The 17,109-nt window shown below is 42.8% G+C and overlaps 1 protein-coding gene across 1 annotated transcript in view; it reads left to right on the top strand.

Moving 5' to 3' along the window:
- Window positions 1-17,109, top strand: part of pcsk1 (proprotein convertase subtilisin/kexin type 1) — an 80,865-nt gene that overhangs the window by 46,578 nt on the left and 17,178 nt on the right. Inside the window, exons 7-10 of the mRNA XM_033017305.1 lie at window positions 2,402-2,574; window positions 6,080-6,292; window positions 10,604-10,704; window positions 14,210-14,443. Coding sequence (XP_032873196.1) covers window positions 2,402-2,574; window positions 6,080-6,292; window positions 10,604-10,704; window positions 14,210-14,443 — 721 coding nt within the window. The remainder of the gene's footprint in view (window positions 1-2,401; window positions 2,575-6,079; window positions 6,293-10,603; window positions 10,705-14,209; window positions 14,444-17,109) is intronic.

Genomic DNA, 17,109 nt, shown 5'->3' with positions numbered 1-17,109 from the left:
ACCTTCGAAATTCCAGCATCTGCAGTTCATTCTTAAACACTGATCTCATTTTAATTTTTTCACATTCCCATTAACACCTGCCAGATTCACCCACACATGAGAGGCAAATTACAATGGGTAATTGTGAACCTGCATGTCTTTGGGTTGTGGAAGGAAACTTGAGGACTTGGAGGAAACGCACACAGTGGCAGGAAGAACCTACATACTCTGCACATGCAACAATGGAGGTCAGGATAGAACTCAGGTCATTGGACCAGTGAGGCAGCAACTCTACTAGCTGCATCATTCTGCCAACATTTGAAGTTCTTCACTTCCTTTCTAGATTTTTTTTTAATTTATTGGAGGAAAAAATAAAATAATTACAGTACATCTGACGTATTGCAGTACATTTCCCACCATTTCCTTTCTAGATTTGATTTACTTTACAAAATTATTCAGAAGTTATGTTCCACAGAAATATGTCGTTTTAACTCCAAATAATGGGAACATGTTATCGTCTATTTCCAGTGGGATGAAACTAAAATGGAACTGATAAGGTTGATTACCAAACATATGGTGGAGATGGAAATTGGTTTGATCATTCTGGGAAGGACTGATAAATTAAATGGAGAGCATATGTCAAATTACACACTAATTATACACTTTTCATCGCAGTAAGAAGTAAATGAACCAGTGGTTTAATAATCTAGAACACATGGCAACTACACCGGCTCTGGGAGACTGAGAAGAGTGTATGTTCTGCCTTTGCCAGCTTTTTATTTACAAGTGTAATGCAGAGTTTAATATCTATGCTGCTATGGCAACTTCTAGTTTTTTATTTTATTTACCGTGTTTTCACACAGTGATGAAGAAAGCTTGCTCACTCTATCTAAATATACATACTTTATTTGTTATGGCAGCAGTTGTGATTATGATCAAGGGTCTAATGTATTTTCCGAAATTCTGCTCCAATATGTTGCTATTGGTTATAGCAATGATTCATCACAAACATTGTTGTAATTAGTTGGGGAAAACTAACTGATGCATATGTGAAATATCGCTTTATCGAGTAAGTTGTTCTTGCTGAGTAACGTGAAGACGGACTTCAAATTTATTACTGGTATCACTTCTGACTAATCAACAATTTAGTTGTTCAGATTTTAGGAAAGTGCTGTGAATGTTTTACTCCAGAATCCTCATGTGCTTTTCCACCATTCATGGAGATAACAAAAACATTTGCAGATCAGTCTAGTTATTTCAAATGTGTTGTTGTCTTGTTTTGTTTTAGCGAAGAGGGAAATGTGTTACAAACTTGCATTGATATGATCCCAGTGCTTGATTTGTGATGTTGTGTGCTGGAATTATGATGTAAATGTTACCGCAACATCCAAGAAGTTAATAACTAGATTAATATACAGCAGCCAAAAGCATCACGTGGACTGTTATATGCACTATTCTGTTTACAAAAAAAAACACTGTACAATCCTATGAAATGATATTCATCCCAAGGTGCTGAAATGGTAAATACTGTGCGTATTTATAGGTCAAATTACAGTCATTTCCAGCTTTATTATTTAGTAGATAACATTCTATTTGTAACTCTCTCTACCATTCCCTTTCATTGATTATCCCATTGCTCCTTGGCCTTTGCTATTAAATTAATACAATGATTTAATTCTGAGTAACTCACTTTCTAGTTTACCTTCTTTGAAGTAAAATGCCTACCAGGATATGGCAGTGGACAGGAATTTGCTAAATATGGTGACAAACCTATAATTATCCCCCAATTATCACACAATTTAATAGACAATAGACAATAGGTGCAGGAGTAGGCCATTCGGCCCTTCGAGCCAGCACCGCCATTCAATGTGAGCATGGCTGATCATCCCCAATCAGTACCCCGTTCCTGCCTTCTCCCCATATCCCCTGACTCCTGCCTTCTCCCCATATCCCCTGAGCCCTATCTAGCTCTCGCTTAGAGAACCGGCCTCCACCGCACTCTGAGGCAGAGAATTCCACAGACTTACAACTCTATGTGAGAAAAAGTGTTTCCTCGTCTTCGTTCTAAATGGCTTACCCTTTATTCTTAAACTGTGGCCCCTGCTTCTGGACTCCCCCAACATCGGGAATATGTTTCTTGCCTCTAGCATGTCCAAGCCCTTAACAATCTTATATGTTTCAATGAGATACCCTCTCATCCTTCTAAACTCGAAGATTAAAAGTTATATAGGGCTAGTGGGAATATGTGGGAATAGATTGATACAGTTTGAAATTCTTTTTTTTTTGGCCAAATATATGTGTGCAATTCTCCATTCTTTGTTTTATTTGCACTATCTGATGTAAATTTATGGTACTTTAATGAAAGTAAAATATCCGACCAATGCCACCAGCAAGTTATTCAGGCATCTGGGTTTTCCTTTAGGTATCAGGATGCTGGATGGTATCGTAACTGATGCGATTGAGGCTACTTCAATTGGGTTCAACCCACAGCATGTGGACATTTATAGCGCAAGCTGGGGACCAAATGATGATGGGAAGACCGTGGAAGGTCCCGGCAGACTTGCACAGAAAGCGTTTGAATATGGCATTCAGAAGGCAAGTAGGAAATCACCGAATGAATGAAACATTATCCTTTCAGATTTTAACCTGTCTGATGTTCTTTTCTCCTAAATGCGAATAAGAGTAATAATTAAAAATATCTGTCAATATAACTCATGTGCAGTTTCAATCCGCCTCAAATGAGATAAGAAATTGCATTACCATTATTAAAACATCTTAACAGCTATAACAGATCATATTATTATCAGATCATACTTATCAGACAGACACAAAAAGCTGGAGAAACTCAGCGGGACGGGCAGCATCTGTGGAGATAAGGAATGGGTGACGTTTCGGGTCGAGACCCTTCCTCAGACTGGTTAGGGATAAGGGAAGCAAGAGATATAGATGGTGATGTGGAGAGATCCCAAATCCCAAATCCTCCGTCTTCGCCGCATCTGCGCCCAAGATGAGGTGTTCCACACTAGAATATCCGAGATGTCCTCATTCTTTAGGGTACAGGAGTTCTCCTCTCCCATCATAGATGAGGCCCTCACTGGTGTCTCCTTGGTACCCCACAGCTCTGCCCTTGCTCCCCCTCCCCCCTAGTTGCAACAGAGACAGAGTTCCCCTGGTCCTTACCTTCCACCCCATCAGCCGTCGCATTCAACATATAATCCTCCGTAACCTCCGCCACCTCCAACGGCATCCCACCATGATCTACATTTTCCCATCTCCTCCCCTTTCCGCAACTCCCTGGTTAACTCATCCCTTCCCACCAAAACCACCTCCTCCCCAGGTACCTTTCCCAGCAACCGCAGAAGATGCAACACCTGTCACTATTACCTCCTCCCTCGACTCTGTCCAGGGACCCCGACAGTCCTTTCAGGTTAGGCAGAGGTTCACTTGCACCTCCTCCAACCTCATCTACCGTATCCGTTGTTCAAGATGTGGACTCTTTTACATCAGCGAGACCAAACGTAGACTGGGTGATCGTTTCGTGGAACACCTTCGCTCAGCCCGCGTGAACCACCCTGATCTCATGGTTGCTGGACACTTCCATTCTCCTTCCCATTCCCACACAGTCCTTTCTGTCCTCGGTCTCCTCCATTGTCACGGTGAGGCTAAACGCACATTGTAGGAACGGCATCACATATTTTGCTTGGGCAACCTACAGCCCAGTGGTATGAAAATTGATTTCTCTCACTTCAGGTAGCCCCGGCATTCCCTCTCTCTCTATCCCTCCCCCACCTAAGTTGCACTTATTTTCAAGCTACAAACAGCTTACAATGGCCTGTTTCCTTCATCATCGTTTTTTTTTGCAGTTCTTTATCTCTCCACATCACCAACTATATCTCTCGTTTCCCTTATCCCTAACCAGTCTGAAGAAGGGTCTCGACCTGAAACGTCACCCATTCCTTCTCTCCAGAGATGCTGCCTGTCCTGCTGAGTTACTCCAGGTTCTATCTTCAGTTTAAACCAGCATCTGCAGTTCCTTCTTATCAAATCGTCATTTAGAGAGCTGTTCTGAAGATACCAAACGTAAACAGGTCATTGCAGAAGTGATAGGGACATTCATGAATGAAAGGGAAACCCTAATTGGGGAAGATGAAGAAATGGAACATATGAGATTACTCCATATAACCATATAACCATATAACAATTACAGCACGGAAACAGGCCATCTCGGCCCTACAAGTCCACGCCGAACAATTTTTTTCCCTTAGTCCCACTTGCCTGCACTCATGCCATAACCCTCCATTCCCTTCTCATCCATATGCCTATCCAATTTATTTTTAAATGAAACCAACGAACCTGCCGCCATCACTTCCACTGGAAGCTCATTCCACACCGCTACCACTCTCTGAGTAAAGAAGTACCCCCTCATGTTACCCCTAAACTTCTGTCCCTTAATTCTGAAGTCATGCCCTCTTGTTTGAATCGTCCCTATTCTCAAAGGGAAAAGCTTGATCACGTCAACTATGTCTATCCCTCTCATCATTTTAAAGACCTCTATCAAGTCCCCCCTTAACCTTCTGCGCTCCAGAGAATAAAGACCTAACTTATTCAACCTATCTCTGTAATTTAGTTGTTGAAACCCAGGCAACATTCTAGTAAATCTCCTCTGTACTCTCTCTATTTTGTTGACACCCTTCCTATAATTGGGCGACCAAAATTGTACACCATACTCCAGTTTTGGTCTCACCAATGCCTTGTACAATTTTAACATTACATCCCAGCTTCTATACTCAATGCTCTGATTTATAAAGGCTAGCATACCAAAAGCTTTCTTTACCACCCTATCTATATGAGATTCCACCTTCAAGGAACTATGCACGGTTATTCCCAGATCCCTCTGTTCAACTGTATTCTTCAATTCCCTCCATGGAAACAAAAACAGTTAAAAGATAATAGATAACTTAACATAAAAAGTTTTAGTAGTGTACACAATGTCTTGTTCTACTGGTTGTAAAATTGATAATGATGGGTTATCAATTTAAAGTTTTGATTTAAAGAGTGTGGAGAAATGTCTGCATGCAGGGGATTGTTATATGAGAAATGTTGAATGGGGAACAAAGTGTTAGTTGTGTCAGATATTTTTCTATGAATACAGCAACCAGTGACGCCGTCTGCGGTGGCAGCCTCGCCAACAGTCTGTCTGTTTTTTTGTCTTTTTTGTTATTTTTAGTGTGTTTTGAAAGTATGTGTTCATGTTCTCTGGTTTGTTTTATGTGGGGTTTGGGGGGGGGGGGGGCGTCGAGGGAAACTTTTTTTCAATCTCATACCTTGCCGGAGATGCGATTGTTATTCCGGATCGTATCCCTGGTCGCTCTGCGGCCAAACTTCATGAAGCTGGCGGGCTTGCTCGAGACTGACTTTGAGCCCCACCATGGGGCCATGAACATATCATCGGAGTCTGCGATCCCGTGCTTGGGATCGACGCTCCAACCCGCGGCCTGCGGATTTCAACATCGAGGAGCTCCAAGTGGCAGAAGGTTTGACCCAGGGTCTGATCGCCCGGCACGGGGGAAGCTGAGATCCCCACGATACAGGAGCTTGATCGCCCCGATGTGGAGGGCTCGACCGCAGCTGTGGGCGCCAAGATCGCCCCGGCAACGGAATGTTCGAGTGCCCCGATCGCGGGCGAACAAAGAAGGGAAGAAAGTTGAACTAGTTTTACCTTCCATCACAGTGAGGAATGTGGGGGAGTCCCTGTGGTGGATGTTAATGTTTAAAATGTATTTGGGTGTCTTGTTGCTCTTTATTGGTATGGCTGTGTGGCAAATCAAATTCATCGTATGTTGCAAAACATACTTGGCTAACAAAGTACTATTATGATTATGATTATGAATGGATTTCCCAGTGGAAAATTAGGTAAATATTTGAATTTGGGGAGGATGTTAAGCTATACGATGGCAGCATGGTGATTGATTTAATGGGGTAATCTAGTAAAGAGTCAACATAGACTTCATCGATTAGATTGAGTAAATGCTGTCATCTGTTATTGGTTCTACAATATCATGCCATGATAAAAATGAATGTTAAAATTATGCCTTTACAGGGTAGAGGAGGAAAAGGGTCTGTTTTTGTCTGGGCATCTGGGAATGGGGGTCGCCAAGGTGATAACTGTGACTGTGATGGATATACAGACAGCATCTATACTGTGTCCATAAGCAGTGCCTCCCAACAAGGGCTGTCTCCATGGTATGCAGAAAAGTGTTCCTCCACGCTTGCTACAGCCTACAGCAGTGGAGACTACACAGATCAAAGAATTGTAAGTATATGACTGGTAAGCAAAGCTGTTTATTTATTTTATTGCGATTTTCTCATTTCACTCTTCCTAGAACTGACGTGAAGTTTGCAGTAGCATCTCAGCATCATTTAGTGATTACATTTTCAGAATTCATTGTATCGGACTGTAGATATTATCATAATTATACTGTATTTAAAAGGCATAAGGCAATGATGAATCTAATTAAACTTGAAGAACATCTCAAGCAGAGCCCTGGAAGGGTAACATTGAGGTTCCAGACCGAAAGATTTATTGAGGATACTAGACTAAGTGGGACCCGTTGGGTCCCTGCTCCACACGGGCGGGCTGGTCCCCTAATGTAATACTCACCTCTCCACCAATTCCAATATTGGTGGCCAGTGGGGGGGCTTTCTGGAGCGCTAGTATGGGTGTTGTGGGCTGAAGGGACTGGTTTCCAGAGGGCTAGTATGGACTGTGGGCCGAATGGATTCTTGGGCTGGCAGCTCAGTCACTCAAGCCTGTTGTGCTGGCAGCTCACTCACTCACGGCTGGTGGGCTGGCAGTTGACTCACGGCTATTCCTTGAAATTCCATTTCAAGCAGGGTGCAAGGGCACCAAATTCAAGTGCAGTATCCTACCACTTCAAGCAGGGTGCAATGTGATTTTAAAGCTCAATGCTGCAAAAAGTGCCAAGACAACGCGTTGCGGGATAGACTGGTCATGGGCTGCAGACACATATTCATCCAGCAGGCGATTCTCAAGGAATCGGCCACCTCATTGAAGAATATGCTGCAGTGTGCTAAGATGGCCGAGCTGCTCAATAAAGAACTGCACAAAATGGCCGGCGAAACAGCATCAAAGCTCCCTCAGGAGGTGCATACAGTTTGTCAGACTCGTCCGCAACGCCAGATCCGCCACGCCAGAAACCACTTGATCGACCCAGAGCAAATCCGGAGAAGGTGGGACAGTTTCATAAGAACCGTCCCCTGTGGGTGGAGGATCGAAACCCTGCTACCGGTGCGGCTCAACTGCTCATCATCACCGTGGGTGCCCGTATATCGAGTCCGTTTGTTATGCCTGTTACCGAAAAGATCATCTCCAGGCAATATGTCAATCCGTAGGAAAGCAGAGAAAGGGCAAAAAAGCGCAAAACACAGTCGAACAAATCGCGCAGACCATTTCTATTGAAGTGCCCGGGGTGTCCATGATCACCGACAAGCCGAGGATTTCACTGCGGGCCTCGAACGCACAAGGGACTGTTCAGATACAACCAATTGTCGATTGGACCAGCGCCGGCCATCTTCAAGAAACTGGTCGACAATCTCGTTGCCGGATTCCATTTGTAGCCGCCTACCTGGATGACATAATTGTCACTGGCCGGACAGAGGAAGAACTCCTGCAGAACCTAAAACAGGTCCTCAAGGCACTGAACAATTACGGCATGAAGTGGCGCATGGACAAGTGCGCATTCTTCCGACAACAGGTCACATATCTTGGACATGTGATCTTGGCAAGTGGTCTGAAGCCATCGGAAGAACGAGTGGACGCCATTGTGAAATTGCCGACGCCCGAGCAGCTTGAAAGCTTCATTGGGAAGGTGAACTACAATGGCAAGTTCATACCGGTACTTTCAACTTTGTGCGCACCATTGTACAACCTGCAAAAACAGGATGTCGAATGGCACTGGTCCAAAGAGTGTGACCATGCATTCACCAGGTTGGAGGAGATTCTCGCACAGAAGATGCGTTTGGTCCACTATGACCCATCGAAGCCGATCTTGCTGGCCGCCAATGCAGCGCCGTATAGTCTTGGAGCTGTAATCTCACGAACGGCGCCGAACGGCAAGGAAGAACCAATAGCATTCGTATCCAAAACGCTGACGACCACCGAGAAAAACTACAGCCAAGTGGAGTAAGAAGCACTGGCGATCGTGTTTGGTTTCCGGAAGTTCCACCAATATTTGAGTGGGCGACATTTCCTGCTCATCACCGATCACAAGCCGCTGCTGACTATTTTCAGTCGGAGAAAAGTTTGCCTGGCATGACGTTGCAGCGTCTACAACGTTGGGCCCTGATCATGATGGGCTATGATTACCGCATCATTTACCGACAGTCTGCCGAGCGCGCCAATGCCAATGCACTGTCTCATCTACCGATTGGACCCGACCTGACATTCGATAAAGAGGAGGCAATTATGGAAATTCAGACGGAAGTGAACGTGCTCCCCGTCTCCGCAAGGACGGTCGCCAACTATACGAGCACAGACCCCATTTTGTCGAAGGTACGATATTTTGTCACTCAGGGGTGGCCGAACATTCCTAAGCTGGACAAGGAATTCCGCTCATTCCACAATGCGCAAATGGAAATCTCCTCAAAGGATGGCATTCTGCTCTGCAATGGTCGAATGATCATTCTGATGGAACTGCAATCGCTAATTCTGAAAATGTTGCACAAGACATACATTGGAATTGTGCGAATGAAGGCGCTCGCCCGCATGCATGTGTGGTGGCCGAATATTGAGACCAATATAGCCGACCACTGCAAGGACTGCACACCATGTGCCAAAACAGCAGTGAATCCGGCGGAAAAGACCTCCGCATGGCACATCCCCGACCAACCATGGCAGCGAATCCACATAGATTTTGCCGGACCGTTCCTGGAGGACATGTGGCTGGTCGTCATGAATGCGCATTCGAAATGGCCACATGTTATCCAAATGAATAAATATCCAACCACCGAAACAACCATTTCTGCGTCGACAATTTGTTCGCCATTTGGGGATTGCCCGTAACAATTGTAAGCGACAATGGACCCCAATTTGTTGGTGATTGCAAATGTTGGTGATTGGTGCAAACAAGTGCTCTCTCCCCTATCAGCTTTGAACCCGACCCACAACTCTTATATGGCGCTCACTCAGCCAACGAAGTCCAAATTCGACATTGGCGACTACATATATTACCACAATTATACGGCCAAGGAAAGCAAATCCTGGTGCGCTGGCAGGATCATGGCTCACATTGGAACCAAAATGTACACCGTCCAAGGACAAGAAGGACAATACCGACGGCATGATGACCAATTAAGAAGCCAAATTCCTTCAGCGAAGACTGCGCAGAACCTGACCAGAACCAAGCAGTCGGACACCCTGGTGCCAAATCGTGTGGATACTGGAGTGCCTGACTTGCCCCTCCCCTGGCTTGTCGAAGGTCCCCCAGATGAACTCCCCGCCGATCTGCCTGTGATCCTTCGTCGATCGACACGTTGCAATCGTGGTATTCCCCCAAGGTGACTCATTCAGGAATAGAGACGTTCAAACTGGAAAGGGGGGAGTGTGATGTTTGGTGGACTGTGTGGGGTGGTAGGACTCATTGCTCCTCCCATGCAGCAGATGGCGCTGCACAGGACAAAGGGGGATGTTTTGTATATAGTTCTCTCCTGTCTGTGTGTGTGTGCGCAATCATTTTGAGTAGTCTTGCTGCCAGCATTGAGTAAACCATTAAAGACTTCTGTTGCAAATTAAAGACTCTCAAGTTTTGTGCAGACCTAGAAAACAAATACGAAAGTACCACACTCTGATAAAAAGGTTTACCCTCAGATTCCTTTTAAATCTTTCTCCTCTCCTTAAATCTTTGCCCTCTAGCTCTTGATTCCCATGGGGAAAATCCAATATACATTCACCATATCTACGCACCTCATGATTTTATACACCTCTATAAGATCACCATTCAAATGTCATAAGCTCCAAGGAGTAAACTCCTCGCTGTAGATTAACCCTTATTAATTCATGCCATTTATATCCTTCACCACACATATATGCATGCCACCATTTACATGGTATTACGGTACTACTCAAAGACACACTCACTCTCTCTCTCTCTCTCTCTCCCTATATGAGAAAAGACATGGCAAACTACATTCTCTCTCTCTCCCTCTCGCTCGGGCACACTAGTTAGTGTGTGTTTTAATTATTGGGCCGCCGATAAACACACTCGCCTGCCCAATCTCTCTCCTCAGTCCCATGAGTCCTGGCCACATCCTCATAAATCTTTTCTGCTCTCTTTCCAAGTTAATGGCATCTTTCCTATTGCAGAACTGAACTCAATATTCAAGTGCTGCCTTCAACAACATCTTGTACAAATTTCAAAAGTAATGATAACTATCAAAAGTAATGATACACTTTAAAAAAATATTGTATATGTTTTTATAGCCTAAGGTCTGTATATATTTAATGTATTTTGTCATATATTTATTTTAAGAATACAGCATGGTTTAATAATATGCTATAAAATAACAACCTTGGCAAATGTGTTTCTCTCCTTTCTTTTTTTTTCAGACAAGTGCCGATCTTCACAATGACTGCACTGAGACTCACACTGGGACCTCAGCCTCAGCCCCCCTGGCTGCTGGGATTATTGCCCTTGCTCTGGAACAAAAGTACGTCAGTTCTCCAAATAGAATAAAACCTTTGAAGTGGAAGGCTTGATTAGCTTATCGTAAAAACCACATTGAATACGTTGAAAATTAATTATTGTCCATAGAAACATAGAAACATAGAAAATAGGTGCAGGAGTAGGCCATTCAGCCCTTCGAGCCTGCACTGCCATTCAATTTGATCATGGCTGATCATCCAACTCTGTATCCTGTACCTGCCTTCTCTCCATACCCCCTGATCCCTTTAGCCACAAGGGCCACATCTAACTCCCTCTTAAATATAGCCAATGAACTGGCCTCAACTACCTTCTGTGGCAGAGAATTCCAGAGATTCACCACTCTCTGTGTGAAAAATGTTTTTCTCATCTCGGTCCTAAAAGATTTCCCCCTTATCCTTAAAGTGTGACCCCTTGTTCTGGACTTCCCCACTTGAAGAGTAAGCATAGTAGATGGCATAATATGCATTCCTCATCCAACTATATGAGAAAAGTATTGGGAATTGCACTTTTTACCTGATGAAAAGATTAATTGACAAATTACAGTGACTTGGGCCGATATGGAATACAAATCTACAGTATATGCAGGAACAAATTGAAATCAACAAATCTTGACACTATTGTAAGGAGGATCCTTTAACATAGAAGACAGAGCATAGAACAGAATACCATAGGAACAGATCCCTCTGCACATGATGTCTGCACTGAACATGATGCCAACTTAAACTAAACGCTTCAGCTTGCATGTGCTCCATATCGCTCCATAGCTTGCAAATCCATGTGCCTATCTCTCTACTTCGACCACTAACCGTGACAGCACGTTCCAGGCAACCATCCCTCTGAAACAACTTGCCCCACACATCTCCTCTAATCTTTCTCCCTCTGACCCTATAATGATACCCTCTAGTATTTGAAATTTCCATGCTGGGAAAATGATTTTGACTGTGTCCCCTATCTATATGCCTCCCAAAATTCATGAACTTCTATTAAGTCTACACTTAGTCTCCGAAACTACAGAGAAAGCAGGTTCGACAAACCCTCTCCTTCTGGCTAATACCCTCTAATCCAAGCAATATCCTTGTAAATCTCTTCTACACCAGCTCCAAAGCCTGTGCAACCTTCCTGCAATGGGGCAACCAGAACTGCACATACTACTACAAATCCAGCCAAAACAAAGTTTCAGAAAGCTGCTGCATGACTTCTTGAAGATAGACACAAAAAGCTGCAGTAACTCAGCGGGAGAAAAGGCAGCATCTCCGGAGAGAAGGAATGGGTGAATTCTCTTGAATGAGACCCTTCTCCAGACTAGTCAGGGGAAAGGGAGATATACGAGAGATATCGACGATGATGTACAGGGATAAAGAACAATGAAAGAAAGATATGCAACGTGGTTGTAGATCCGGAGAGCAGGATGAGAACTTATTCAAAGTAGATATACCTTGAGGAGATTTCACAGTGGAGCAGGCGAAATGTGTAGGAAGAAACTGCAGATGCTGGTTTAAACCGAAGATAGACACAAAAAGCTGGAATAACCCAGTGGGACAGGCAGCTCTCTCAAACTCAAGTCCCAAGTGACGAAGGCAAGCATACCATATGCCTTCTTTACCACTCTATATCTACTTTTATTGCTATTCTGATTATTCCTAATTAGCCCTTTCTCTTCCAAATGCAAGTAAACCCTATCCCTAAGAATCTTCTCCAATAGTTTCCCTCCCACTGATCTGATGCTCATTGGACTATAAATCCCCAGATTACCCCTGTTTCCTGTAACTTCAAAGTTTGAAGTGAATACATTGCCACGTAAGTTATGTAGTTATGTACAATTTCCTAGCTTTGCACTGAAACACAGGCTGCAATGCAATGAACATGGTCAGGTGAAACTCTGAGAACAAAGGCATTTAAGCACCAATGCAAAATCACGCTGGTTCGCAGCCTATTGGTGGCTGAAGGAGACGTAAAATTGATCCCCTTGGTTATAATGATGGTACATGACACTGATATTTAGTCCCTATCCTTTGTGACCAGTGGGAGGTCAAAATCTGAACTATTGTCTCCGGTTCTCTCTCCACAGATGGTGCTGATTAACTGAGTATTTTCAGCATTTTATATTTTTATTTCAGATCTCCAGCTTTTGCAGTTTTATTTACTTCTCCATGACTAATTGGATGCTTGCCCATTTCACCTGGAATTAAAATCGTCAGCACAGAATAATCTTTCCGATTGTAATGATTTTAAATCTACTTGCCAATCGATTGAAGATGAAATGTTACATTTCATTGTATTTCACGATGGATGTGAGGGGAGAAAATTCAGACCTTTTAGCCTGCTTATTTCCATCCTCTAATCCACATCTGATACCTTATTTATTGTCACATGTGATAAGCCACAGTGATATTCTTTGTTTTGCATGCCCAAGGTATGCAAAGAGTCGCTATATAAAGGGCGCTGATAAAGTTACAAATACTTTAGTTTAGTTTAGTTTAGTTTAGTTTAGTTTAGTTTAGTTTAGAGATACAGAGATACAGATCCTTTCAGCCCACCAGGTCCGCGCCGACCAGCGATCCCTGCACATTAACACTGTCCTATACCCACTAGGCACAATTTTTACATTTACCAAGCTAATTAACCTACATACCTGTACATCTTTGGAATGTGGGAGGAAACCGAAGGTCTCAGAGAAAACCCACGCAGGTCAGGGGGAGAACTTAAAAACTCCGTACAGACAGCACCCGTAGTCAGGATCTAACCTGGGTCTCCGGCGCTGCATTCGCTGTAAGGCAGCAACTCTACCGCTGCGCCACCATGATGATACTTACATCAGATAAACAGCAGATATTTACTAATTTTCCAATTTGTGAAATTGTCATTGGCTGGGCCATCATTTACTTATAAATAAATTAAACAATTCTCTGGACCCTATCAGAGAAGAGCGAATAATTGATATTCATTGGATTGTCATTGGAGTCATATTCAGATACCAAGGAAGGTGAGAAGATTCCCTTTCCTGGAGGACTTTCATGAAGCAGACAGATTTTTAATGACATGATTCTTGATGTGAGTTGTTTATTTCCAGATTTACTTAATTACTCAAATATAAATACCACATCTGCCATGGTCAATATCCAGTGAACTGCAAATTAATCTACTAATTTGACTGTTACACTACTAAATCCTATGAAAAAATGGACTGGTGAACATTTTTAAAAAGCTACAAACGTTGGAAGTCCGATGAAGGGCCTTTGACCTGAAACACAAATTCTACTTTTTTTCCACAGATGATTCCTGAGTGTATCCAGCATTCTCTGCTTTCATTTAGTTATGGATAGGTTAAGGATTACAGTTTCACGCGGACTGAGAAGAAAGACTGAGAGAGATTTTGGAGACGGCAAGGATGTTAGCACTGTATAAGCATGAACTGACTGAATTTATCAATCACATGTCCGGTAGTTATGTCAACTATGTCACAATCATAATTTATAATTAACTAATTTATGCTAATGTTTTTACAACAGTCCAAATCTCACTTGGAGAGAATTGCAACATTTAATTGTCTGGACCTCCGAATATGATCCATTGGCCAACAACCTGGGTTGGAAGAAGAATGGAGCTGGTTTAATGGTGAACAGCAGATTTGGGTTTGGGTTGCTGAATGCCAAGGCACTGGTTGACATGGCAGAACCTAAAACATGGAAGGGCATACCAGATAAGAAGCAGTGTATTGTCAGAGATAATACATTTGAATCCAGGTTAGTAAGTTTGTCTTCCTTTCATATTAAATTACAATGATATTTTAAAGATTATATATATTAATTAAAAGATATTCATATCTTACCAAAAATATCTCTTAATTTCAATCCTTGGTGATTCAGACACCAGGGATGTTAGATTATGGCATTTAATGTATACATCAAGTATTAAGAAAAACGGAGTCATAGAACAGTGCAACACAAGAACGGGCTCTTCGGCCCATAATGTCTATGACGAACATGATATAACCATATAACAATTACAGCACGGAAAACAGGCTATCTCGGCCCTTCAAGTCCGTGCCGAACACTTATTTTCCCCTAGTCCCATCTACCTGCACTCAGACCATAACCCTCCATTCCTTTCTCGTCCATATACCTATCCAATTTATTTTTAAATGATAAAATCGAACCTGCCTTCACCACTTCCACCGGAAGCTCATTCCACACAGCTACCACTCTCTAAAGAAGTTCCCCCTCATGTTACCCCTAAACTTCTGTCCTTTAATTCTCAAGTCATGTCCTCTTGTTTGAATCTTCCCTACTCTCAATGGGAAAAGCTTATCCACGTCAACTCTGTCTATCCCTCTCATCATTTTAAAGACCTCTATCAAGTCCCCCCTTAACCTTCTGCGCTCCAAAGAATAAAGACCTAACTTGTTCAACCTTTCTCTGTAACTTAGTTGCTGAAACCCAGGCAACATTCTAGTAAATCTCCTCTGTACTCTGAGATGCCAAGACTAATTTTTATCTGCTTGCACATAATCCATATTCCTCCATTCCCTGCATGGCAATATGTCCTAGCAAAAATCACTTAAATGCCACTATTGTATCTGCCTCAACCACCACTCCCAACGACACATTCCAGGCACTCACCACCCCTTGTGTAAACAATTTGCCCTGCACATCTCCTTGAAACACTGCCCCTCTCACCTTAAATCTATGCTCTCTAATATTTGATTTCTCCATCCTGGGAAATTGGTTCTGACTATCTGCCCTATTGTATACTCCTTTCAGATCTGCCCGTAACCTCCTGCATATCAGGGAAAACAAACAAAATCTACCAACCTCTCCCTGTCGCAAACAATCCCTAATCCAGGCATCATTCTGGTAAACCTTCTCTGCACCTTTTCCAAACCTTCCTGTAATGGGGCAACCGGAACTCCATGCAATACTCCAAACACAACCTAACCAAAGTCCTGTAAAACTGCATCATGACTTCCCGACTCTTATATTCAATGCCCCGATGTACTGTGTCATATACTTTCTTCACCATTCTATCTACTTGTGTTGCCAATTCCGGAGAGTTTTTGAATTGGACCCCCAGATCCCGCAGTACATCAATGCTGTTAAGGGTCATCCCATTAATTGTATATTTTCCCCTTTCATTTGAGCGCTCAAAGTGCAGCACCTCGCACTTGCTCGGGTTAAATTCCATCTGCCATTTCTCCATCCCAGCATGGGAACTGATCTTGTGACAACAGATAGACACAAAATGCTGGAGTAACTCAGCAGGACAGGCAGCATCTCTGGAGAGAAGGAATGTTGGATGATTTACTCAGGATGTTGATGGAAGGGATTGGTTATCTTCGCTATCAAAGGTGAAAGGAGTTTGTTATTGGGAGTGGGCATACTTTGAGGATAAGAACCACATCCATATGCCATTTCAATACGATAATTTGCTTTCTAAATTAAAGATGCAAGAGACTGCTAATACTGGAACCTGGAGCAAGAAAAAATAAGCTGCTGCAGGAGGAACTCAGTACATTTAGAAGCATCAATAGGGGGATGGGGAGGGGAAAGGAATTGTCAATTTTTTAGGCTGAGACCATGCATCAGGACTGTTTACCTCCAGCAGTTTGTTTTTGCTTGCTTTCTGAAAGTTGAGCATTCGATATTTTGGCTCTTAATGTTGTGCTTGGTTTCAGATGTTGTACAAAAAAATGGGTGATGGGTGGTAAATGACATTTCTCTCTCAGTCATTTAGTGAAATTAATAAACTAATGGACATTATTGTAACAAGTATTCTCTTTCACTACCTCTTAGTAATTTGATTTAAAACTCCAAAATTGATTTAAAAAGAATTACAGAAGTGTGTGCATTTCCATTTGATGTATTGAGCCTCCATATGGGTCTATAATTAGAGACAATTCATTTATTTTGGAACATGACCAGTTTTGTGAGTAGTAATTGTTTCTCGTCCAACCATTTTAAAATTGGGACAAATTATTGCAGAAATATAATTTGCCTTAGAAATAATTTTAAAGTTGTTGATCTACGAGGCATTTTCAAAATATTCAAAATAGCCTGAAAACGAGTGGAATTCTCTGCCACAGAAGGCTGTGGAGGTCAATTCATTGGATGTATTCAAGAGAGAGTTAGATTTAGTTCTCAAGGCTAATGGAATCAAGAGATGTGGAGAAATACTCCAGGGTCTTGGTGAGACCACACCTCGAGTATTGTGTACAGTTTTGGTCTCCTAATCTGAGGAAAGACATTCTTGCCATAGAGGGAGTACAGAGAAGGTTCACCAGACTGATTCCTGGGATGTCAGGACTTTCATATGAAGAAAGACTGGATAGACTCGGCTTGTACTCGCTAGAATTTAGAAGATTGAGGGGGGGTCTTATAGAAACGTACAAAATTCTTAAGGGGTTGGACAGGCT

This window comes from Amblyraja radiata, chromosome 3 (genome assembly GCF_010909765.2).
Source record: "Amblyraja radiata isolate CabotCenter1 chromosome 3, sAmbRad1.1.pri, whole genome shotgun sequence".
Taxonomy (NCBI): domain Eukaryota; kingdom Metazoa; phylum Chordata; class Chondrichthyes; order Rajiformes; family Rajidae; genus Amblyraja; species Amblyraja radiata.
This window is presented reverse-complemented; position numbering and strand designations above follow the sequence as displayed.